Below are 10,238 nucleotides of genomic sequence, written 5' to 3'. Positions count from 1 at the left end.
CGCGCGGCGCCGCTGACAGTCCTCTCTTCGCAGGCTACGCGCGCAGCTGCAGCAGCGCGTCCCCGCGCGGGTTCGCGCCCAGCCCCGGCTCGCAGCAGAGCAGCTATGGCAGCGGCCTCGGCTCTGGCCTCGGCAGCTACGGGGCGCCGGGCGTGGCCGGCCTCGGAGTGCCCGGATCCCCTAGCTTCCTCAATGGCTCCACGGCCACCTCACCCTTCGCCAGTGAGTGTCCCCTGCCCGGGGAGCTGCATGGGGCTCAGCCCTGCCCCCTCCCATCCCCAGGGGGGTGAGGATTTTCCGGCGACTGTCTCACCACAGTCGACCCTGGCCTTGCCCTTGTGAGCCAGGCCAGCAGTCTCTGCGTGTGACTTGTTTCTGCAGTGGGACCCCTGCCCCTCGACCCCACCCCTTGGCTGCACATCCCGGGCCCTGGGGCCGGGGCAGTTCTCACACCTTTATTCTTTGCGGATTCCAGTTACACACATCGCTTCTAGCCCTCCCCTCCTCCTGAAAGGGGCTTTACCGGGGCGAGGGGGATGGTAAGGACATCCAGCTGAAACCTGGCGGACTGCCACCTTTCCACCTTATACCGGGACTTTGGGGGGAGGCTGGCGCCCCCTGCCGGAGGTCCTAGGGAACTAATGGCTCAACCAAAATGGGCTTCTAGCTGTCCTCTGGGGTTCCCAGGGGTCAGAGGAGGGAAGTTGTGGCTCCCTGCAATCCTGTTGAGAAGAGTAGGCGAATTGTGTGGTCAGACAGATGGATACAGGGTTTGAAAGCCCAAATCAGGAGCTGTCTGACATTCAACAGGCTACCTCATTTCTTTCAACTTGTTTCCTCTCTGTAAAATGGGATCAGTATCACCCCTGCTAAGGGTCTGTTCTCAGATCTAAATGTGCCACGTGCATGAAGTGCCCAGACACAATTTAGAAAGAGTGTATGATTTCCCATCCTGGTACTACTTTTTCTGGCTGTGGGTTTGAGCCTGACTCTCCTTGTGGCCTGGGCTCAGCTTCTGGGACCCGAGCCCCATATGCCTGTGTTTACACAGGCTATGAACCTCTGCTGTCCCTATTAAGACCCCTGTCTTTCCTGGCTCTCTGCTCAGGCCAGGCTCCACCTCTCCCACTTCCTTCAGATCTGGGACAGCATTCTTACAATGCTCTGAGTGTCCTTTGAATTTTAGATTGGTGAGATCTGGAACACCGGCCCTTCCCCTCCACCATACTCACAGTGCAGTCAGCAGTGGGGACCCTGGCCCCATGGGCAGAAGCCACCCCATATGGGTTTCCCTCCAATCAGCCAGAGGATCAAGAATTCCAGAGCCGCTTAACCTCTGCTTCCAGTATTAGCTGGGGACTTGCCTAAGGGTGGGTCCCATCTGGTGACCAGTGCTAACCCATGTCCCCATCCACTCCCAGTGGCATGTGGCACAGCTCTGGGGAGTATTTCACTGAGTGTGCCAGGACGTGCCTGGAATGACATCCAGAACTGCCCCGGCCAGAGGGTCTGGGGGCTGTCTGCTTGGGCCCCGCCTTGGTCTTCTGCTTTGGCCACCAGCAACTCCCAGTTTGACCCACAGATCCCAGTACTACCCAGACCACAATATGTGGCTGGAAGCTCCCAGCCTTGAGAGGTACAGTACGTTTTTTGGCATTCATCTCAGGCCCTCCGTGGAGCTCATGGGCCTCATCAGCCAGCAGTGAGCATTGTCTTACAGAGATGGTGATCCATTTGGAACAGCGGCAGGCATCACTTTATCAAAAGGGGAGTGGAGGCGTGCTCAGATGCTACAGGCAGCCTTCTCAAGCTATTGGTTTCTTTCAGGAAGCCCCCACCCCAACGCCATGCCAGCCGCTTGGACAACACTCAAATCACAGCCTTATTGGTGTTCAGAAGGGAGAGGCAGGGAGTCAAGTTCAGATGAGGATGTAGAAAGGGGTACCAGAGATGAACCTCCAGGAGAGGAGGCTGCAGAAAGGAGGGGCAGACAAAGCCTGTGTGCAGGAGGCTCCTGGGCTATTCCCAGGTGAACAGACCACGGCCCTGGATGGCCAGGAGGTTGAGAACCAGAAGATCCAAGGATGTGGATCTCTGTGTTTTTGTTTAAAATTGACTCGTTGGAGGAGGGGGATATAGCAGGCCTCCAGGCCCCAGGCCGGAGATGACAAGGACTTGCCTTAAGTCGAAAGAGAACAAAGTGTCTCGTGGGGGCAGCGGGAGGGGTTGGTAAGGGAAATGTGTGTAGAGAAAGTTAGCTTAAATTGTGAGCTGAGATCCTGGGCAGAGGAGCCGTGTAACAGGAACCTGTGTGTACCTCCAAACTTCATCCCTGACACTTGTCCCAGCTCTGCCGTGAACCTTGATCTTTGACTCTAACCTTGGTACCCCAACGTCCATGAGTGTTTCTTAGCATCTCAGAATCCCAGTGGCTTTTAGCAGGAACCCTGACCTATTCTATTCCACCTCTTCCTCCTCATTCATCTTTGGGGGCGCCTCCCAATACTTGATGTTGTCGAGTGTGCTGGTTTTGCTTTTATTTTAACCTAGTCTGGCCCTGTCATTTACAGCCCCGAGAAGAGATCTCTAGAACCCCCAGAGAGGCGAGTGTTAGCCCAGGACCCCAGAGACACCTAGCCTACCTTCAGACCCTGCCCTATACTGGTCTCCCCACGACCCTCACAGCCCCCCAGTAAGGTCTGAGCCTGGTGCCTGGGTCAGCAGCCCACGTGTGGCCCACTGCCCATGCCCCAACCGAGCTGCTCACTCTGGTGCTATCTCCCTGTTGTGTCTCCCACCACCTTCCCTGCTGCACCTGCCCCTCCCCGCCCCGCCCCGGAGTCATGCCCTCTAGCCCCCCGCTGGCCGCTGCCTCCTCCATGTCCCTCCCGGCCGCTGCCCCCACCACCAGCGTCTTCTCCTTCTCGCCTGTCAACATGATCTCCGCTGTCAAACAGAGGAGCGCCTTCGCCCCCGTGTTGCGCCCATCCAGCTCCCCGCCCCAGGCCTGCCCCAGAGCCCACGGAGAGGGGCTTCCAGGTGGGTGGTCCATGCTGCCCCACTATGGCCTAGTGCAGCAGCGGGGGGATTTCGGGGCCTCACTCCATCCACATCTCAGCAGAGCCTCATGCTGGTTGGCCAGTTTTCCCTGGAGCGCGTGGAGAAGGGAGCTCTCCAGGGGGTCCCCGGAGGCCCATAGGGAACCCACTTCCCTGGGCCTCATAGCTTGGGGTGGTCACCACTCTTATTACCGTCAATTGGCCAAGTGGTCAATGAGAAGACTCGAATCTCACAGTTAGAAAGGTCTGGAAACCACTCCCATTCCCCCCCACCCGGTTGAGCCCAGAACAAAGGACCCAACACTCAGCACCGGAGAAAACCCCCACACGCTCAAGCCTTTGACCTAGGCCTCCCGGTGTCCACGAGAGGGGAGCACACACCACTGTGAGAAACTGGGTCACTGGTGGGACGGAAGGGGACTGACCTTAAATATGGTTTGGCCCAGCCTTCCCCTGCCCCATTTTACAGATGTAGAATTGAGACTATGTCACCCCTCCCACGTGCCATTTGTGAAATGGTTGTCAACTGTCATGTTTCAATCTCCTTCAAGTCCACATCCAACTTAACAATGCCTGGGCCCTAACCAGTAGTGTATAGTGAGTCAGGAAGAGTCATAGTGCCTAGAATCAGATGACCTTTAGCATAGGCTCATAAGATAATGCTCTAGGATGATTTCAAAGGGCACAGACTTTTTAAGTTTACTTTGGGAGAGAGAGAGAGCACACACAAGCTGGGGAGGGGCAGAAAGAGGAGAAAAGAATCTCAAGCAGGCTCCACGCTGATAGCATGGAGCCAGACTCAGGGCTCGAACTCACGAACCATGAGATCATAACCCGAGCTGAAGTCAAGAGTTGGACGCCTAGCCAACTGAGCCACCCAGGCACCTCTAGATAATTTTTCTTAACCTAAGTGTGACTGGAGCTTAAAATGCGAGGGTTGGGGAGCAGAGGGCCACTGGTGTCTCCTATTAGCAGAGAGAACGCAGAGGGCAGGGGGTTAGGCAGGGGAGAGGGTGACAGAAGTGATGAATTTTGTGGGCACATTAGGGGTCAGTGATCCAGGAGGCTGACTTCTTTCCTGAGCTGGCACTCTGTCTCCTCACCTTGACGCAGGCCCTCTGGAGGAAGCAGGGCTGGGAAGAGGAGCCCAGAGTCCTTTCTTTGGATTGAGGAAGTTAGGCAAGCGGGGGGCTTGGGCTGCACCCGTCTGCGGTGCTGACCCCAGGCCAGGACTAGGAGCTACCAAATCCCTCCGAGGCTCCCCACAGCTCTGCCCTCAGAAAGCACTGATGTCCTACATGCTGTCCCCTGCCCAGAGGCAGACAGGCAGACGGCGCCCAGGCCACACAGAGTTTACAATTCTCTTTGCTTATGACAGACCAGCCTTTTGAAGATTCCGACAAGTTCCACTCTTCAGCCCGGGGGCTTCAGGGCCTGGCCTACTCCTAATCACGGTAGGTCTCTGGCTCCGTCTTGCTTCCTCTTTTGGCCCTAGATAGACTCTGTGTCCAAAAGACCTGGGGTCCGAGTCTCCCCCTTCCGGGGCCCATCTAGACAGCTGTCGGGGCCACACAGCCCCACCCCAGTGGCCGAAGCTGAACAGGTGGAGAGATGTGGTTTCCGATCCCCTGGCAGCCAGCCTTTCTCCAGCACCTTCTTCTCTCCCTCTCCCCTCTAGGTCTGCAGGTGTTGCCCCCACCGAGCCCGGACTGGAGGTCCCTCTGGGAGTCACACTCATGTCCCGGATGGCAGACAGATGCAGAACCTGGGCTTCGGGCAGACGTCAACCCAGGGGCCGGAACAGGCCTCCCTGTGCTTCAGGCCTCCGGCCCCACGGGCTTCTCTCACCTCCCGTTCATGGGGCCGGTTGAAGCCCTGGCACTGTGCTGACGCTCTTGGCAGGAGAGCATCCCGAGGCACTGGGATGCTGGGCCTTACTGGGTCGGTTCCTCTGGAAGAGATGGACCTTGTGCAGACCAGACCATCAGGTGGCAGGCGCAGGGGGTGGGGACTGTGGGAAAGAAGACAGCTCAGGGAGAGGTCCTGTTTGTGTCTGACCCATCACAACGGGCCCAGCATCCCAACTTCTCTCCGGGGCACAGGGTGGTGCCCGGCAGCCTCAGGAGGCCTGCCCAGGCTCCCATGGAGCTCACAATGGCTGCTTGCCCCCCCTACCCCGCGGCTGCCCCCTCTGAGGCCTGCACACTCATGCTTGCCACATTACAAATCCCACTGGGGGCTTTCGGCATCGAGCGTGCAGAAGAGGGAGTGCCAAGGCCCCCGAATGTGGGTCTTCCTCCCAGCGGCTATCCCGTGGACTCTGGCCCCACACACACATGACTCTGGCTGGCCCCCTAGCACCATGGAATGGGCCTAGCGACCACCGGCCTCATATTCTGCTCTGCTGAGGTTGGAGAAAACAGAACAATAAACACAGATGCAGGTGGCCGCCTGGCCTCTCTTGCCTGCTTCCTTGGCGTGGGTCTGCTTTTCTCAGTGGTTGTGCAGCTCTCCTGGCCCCCCACGCCCCCCACCCCACCCTGCCAACCGTGCCCCTGTGCAGCCTTCTTGAACCTTGGGCTTTTTCAACAGCCCCAGAGTTCAACTGGGCAACCCATGTCTGCACTCAGCTCTTGTTGGTGGGGGTGGGGGGCAGGCTAACGGGCCTGAGGACTTAGGACATGGGCTCCACCCCAAGAGCTTAGGCGAGGAGCATAGTCTGGCCAGTGAAGACTCAGTATCCCCCCAGCTGTCTGGCCAGTACCAAGGCAGGGGTTGTCAGAGGGCTTCCTGGGAACCAGAACAGAGCAACCCAAACACTGGTCCGTTGTACCAAGGTCAGAAGTGAGACTCATTGTGAATGGAGGGTTCAGGGCCTCATGGGGGAAAGGGCAGGGTAGGGCGGCTTTTGGTCCTGAGGTTGAGTATTTGAGCAAGTCCCCACCACCCCCTTCCCCAAGCCTAGGCACCCTTGGCTCTCCTATCTCAGAGTCTGGGAGGAGGGATAGTAAAGCAGGAAGATTGCCAGGCTCGTCTACCCCTCCTAGGATGAATTCCCGCCATTCCCTGAGATGTGTCCCCTAGATCCCAAAGGTCTAGCTATCTGACGCTGTGTGGATCCCAGCATCCAGCTCCAGGCCTCAGGCCTTACTCTCTTCATGGTTGTCCTTGGCTCTGGCCTCTAGAAAGTCTGCCCTTCCCCAGCCTGTGGGCCCAACCCCCGCAGTCTTCTGGACAAACACTCGCTAAGGCAGATGGGATGCCCGTGGCATTCAGAGACCTTCATTCACTCCCTCCTCTTGTGTTCTTGGCCAATAGCTGGGATTCATCTCACATGGGGCCCACGACAGGGGTAGCCCTCTGGTCATCGCAGTGCTCACCTGGCCTCCCCCTCACTTCCTGCCCCCAGCCCATGTTTGCAGAACCCAAAGCCTGCCAGCCCACACCCTGCTCCGATCAGACTCTGAGCAGCTCTCACTGCCCCGGGACCCTCGCAGGCTGGACACCTGCAGAACTGTAATCTGCACGGGACGAAGGTGGCATCTGGATAGTGGTCACACTCTGGGTCCGTGGTTGATAAAAATGACATGTGTTATCTGGCCTCAAAGATCTCAACACTGTGCTCAGGCCACCATCCAAGTCACACACTGCCCACTCCCTCATCTGTAGGAGGCAGTTCTAAATCAATGATGCTTTTTGCCTTGGACTGAATTGTGTCCTTCCAAAGTTCATACACTGAAGCCCTAATCCCTCCTTCCACTGATGCATTTGTAGGTAGGGCCTTTAAGGAAGTGATTAAGGTTAAATAAGGTTTTTTTTTTTTAATGTTTTTTATTTATTTCTAGGAGAGAGAGAGAGAGAGAGAGAGACAGTGTGAGCAGGGGAGGGTCAGAGAGAGAGGGAGTCACAGACTGAAACAGGCTCCAGGCTCTGAGCTGGCAGTCAGCACAGAGCCCGACGCGGGCCTCGAACCCACGAACCGCGAGATCATGACCTAAGCGAAAGTCGGACGCTCAACCGACTAAGCCACCCAGGGGCCCCAAGGTTAAATAAGGTTTTAAGTGGAGCCCTAACCTGAGAGAACTGGCGTCCTTGTACGAAGAGGAAGAGACTCCAGAGTTCTCTCTCCACCAGGTAAGGACACAGTGAGGTATCCATCCACAAGCCACAAAGGGAGTCCTCACCAGGAATGAAAATCAGCTGACCCCTTTATCTGGGACTTCTAACTTGCAGAACTATGAGAAAATATATTTCTGTTGTTTAAGCCACTCAGTCTACGGCATTTTGTTATGGCGGCCCCCAGCTAATATAATGTTCTTTCCCACATGTCTTAGTTTGGGCTCCCCTAGAAGCAGAGCCTAAGACAAGTTCCCTGCTGGAGAATTCTGGAAGACAGTGTAGAACACACCTCAGAGCTTTCCCACCTGAGTGGCAAAGAGTCTGGGACATTGATCTGTTAGCCCTTCTGTGCAATTGCCTGAGGCCTGCTCCCAGGAGGTTACCTTCGGGCACCTCTGGCCTGTCTTCCCACCTGCACAGAAAACCCCCCAGTTAGGCTTTGACTGTAGGATGTTGCGAACAGGTGAAACCCAACTATAAATCCAAAGGGATACGGGCAAGCCACCAACAGCCTCTGCTGCTAGCCCCTTAGAGAAGGAGCATCTCCAGAAAGTTCTCTGTCTTCATGCCACCTCTATTTCCTGGCAGAACCCGGCTGCTGTGTTCTACATCCTACCTTGTGGATCCGACAACCTTTAGGGCTGCATTTAGCTCAGACAGGACCCACTGTGGGCAGGCTTCCCTGACTCAAGCGAAGCGAGGCAGCAACTTTGACCAGCCCTATTCCTGACTGTTGCAAAATGCCCTTCTCCCCACCTGTACCTATAGTGATGGCGCCGTTCTTCTTCCAGAAAGAAAAATCGCCCAGGAAAATGAGAAGTGCCATGCACTGGGGAAAAGATAGTCTTTTCAATAAATGACATGGAGTCCATTGGATATTCACGTGAAAAAAATTAAACTTGATCTCTGCCTCACACCATACACAAAAGTCAATTCTAGGTGGCTTCTGGATCCAAACGTGAAAGCTAAAACAATAAAGCTTTGTGCCCTTGAAGATGGACTAGACTTTTGCCAGAGAAACCTCTAAGTTACTCTGTAAGACCTCTCTAAGGTCTGTTTTCCCACTGCGTGATCAATTTTATTTTACTATTATTTTTTTAAAGATTTTATTTTTTTAAGGAATCTCTACACTCAATGTGGGGCTCGAACTCACAACCCCAAGATCAAGAGTCTCATGCTCTTCCAGCAGACCCAGCCAGACACCCCTCTTTGTGAGATTTTTAATGACCAGAACTTCTTAACTGAATGTAGCGTNGAAAAAAAAAAAAGAGTTGGATGCTCAACTGACTGAGCCACGTAGGTGTCCCTAGTTCTTGTATCCTTTTAAGGAATCTTTTCCAGGGTGCCTGGGTGGCTTAGTCGGTTAAGCGTCCGACTTTCGCTTAGGTCATGATCTCGCGGTTCGTGGGTTCGAGCCCCGCGTCGGGCTCTGTGCTGACTGCCGGCTCAGAGCCTGGAGCCTGTTTCAGTCTGTGACTCCCTCTCTCTCTGACCTTCCCCTGCTCATGCTGTCTCTCTCTCTCTCCTAGAAATAAATAAAACATTAAAAAAAAAAAAGAAAGAAAGAAATCTTTGCCTACCCCCAAATCAATAAGATATTTTTGTGTATGATATGAGCTAGGAGTCAAGTTTAATTATTTTTGTATGGATAGTCAATTGGCTCAGCTCCATTTATTGAAATGACCAACTTTTACCCACTGCACCACAGTGGCATTTTTATCATGAATCAAATGTCCATATATGCATGGGTCTGTTCTGGATTCTCTACTCTGATCCACTGGTCTTTTTGTTTATATTTACACCAGTACCACACTATCTTCATTACATTATATTTATAGTAAATTTTGATATCTAGTATGGCAAATTGTCCAACTTAGTTCTTCATGATTATCTTGGCCACACTTGGTCCTTTGCATTTCCATATTAATGTTATAATCAGTTTATTAATTTCTGCTTTTCGAAAACCTGTTGAATTTTCCTTGGCATTGCATCCGTAAATTTACAGAGCAGTTAATGGAGAACTAATGCCTTTGATATATTGAGTATTTCAATCCATGGATATTGTATATTCCTTCACTTATTTCTATCTTTTAAAACTCCTCTTAATAGTATATTATAGGCCTCGGTATTATACATCTTTCATTTATTCCTCAGTATTTGATTACTTTATGCTACTATAAATAACATTTTTTGTTATTTTAGTATTTTTAAAAATTTTTTATATTTTTATTTTATTTTTGAGAGAGATAGTGTGAACAAGGAAGGGGCAGAGAGAGAGAGACACAGAATCTGAAGCAGGCTCCAGGCTCTGAGCTGTCACTGCAGAGCCCAACGTAGGGTTGGAACCCACAGACTGTTGAGATCATGACCTGAGCTGAAGTCGGACGCTTAACCGACTGAGCCACCCAGGCGGCCCTATAAATAACATTTCTTAATGTTAGTTTATTGTGTGCATACAATTGATCTTTGGATAATAACCTTATACCCAGAAACCTTGCTAAACTCATGTATAGTAATACTTCATCCATAGATTATCTTGGATTTTCTTAGCGCCTTCATTTCCAATCCTTATTTCCTTTTCTTCCCTAAATGCACTAGTTGAACACCTTAATTCGCTGCTGAATAAAAGGAGTAATAGTGGACACCTTTGTTTTGTTCCTGATCTCAAAAGGCAAACTTGCGACTTTTCACCGTTAATATCATGTTTGGTTTTATTGATTATCCTTTTAATCCTGATTTTCTTTCAAAAGTTTTAAAAAATTATTTAAATTAATTATTTTATTTTACTGAATGCTTTTCTGCATATCTTGAGATAAGCACATGACTTTCTCCATTAGTTTGTTGACGTGCTGAATTGCATTCATTGTCTGTCTCATGTTAAGCTATTGCATTAACTGTCTACTTATGCGTTTGATGCTAAACTCCCATCTTTTACCCAGGAGAGATCATTTGTTAATAGGTAGTCCATTCCCTCTCTCCCTCAATCTCTCTCTTTCCATTTCAATCTCAATCTCTCTTTTCATCTCTCTCTCTCTCTCTCCACTACTCTCCCAGAAGGCT

General features: G+C 52.4%; 1 protein-coding gene across 1 annotated transcript in view; it reads left to right on the top strand.

Moving 5' to 3' along the window:
- The window catches only part of EBF4 (EBF family member 4), a 59,484-nt gene extending 53,948 nt beyond the window's left edge, over window positions 1–5,536 (top strand). The window contains 4 exon segments of the mRNA XM_077767048.1: window positions 34–222; window positions 2,842–3,039; window positions 4,438–4,513; window positions 4,738–5,536. Of these exon segments, the coding sequence (XP_077623174.1) occupies window positions 34–222; window positions 2,842–3,039; window positions 4,438–4,508 (458 nt within the window). The 3' untranslated portion in view covers window positions 4,509–4,513; window positions 4,738–5,536.
- Window positions 5,537–10,238: the final 4,702 nt, after the last annotated feature.

This window comes from Crocuta crocuta, unplaced genomic scaffold (assembly GCF_008692635.1).
Source record: "Crocuta crocuta isolate KB4526 unplaced genomic scaffold, BGI_CrCroc_1.0 scaffold15, whole genome shotgun sequence".
In the NCBI taxonomy this organism is placed as follows: domain Eukaryota; kingdom Metazoa; phylum Chordata; class Mammalia; order Carnivora; family Hyaenidae; genus Crocuta; species Crocuta crocuta.
Note: the sequence above shows the minus strand (reverse complement) of the source record. Positions and strands in the feature narration are given on the sequence as shown.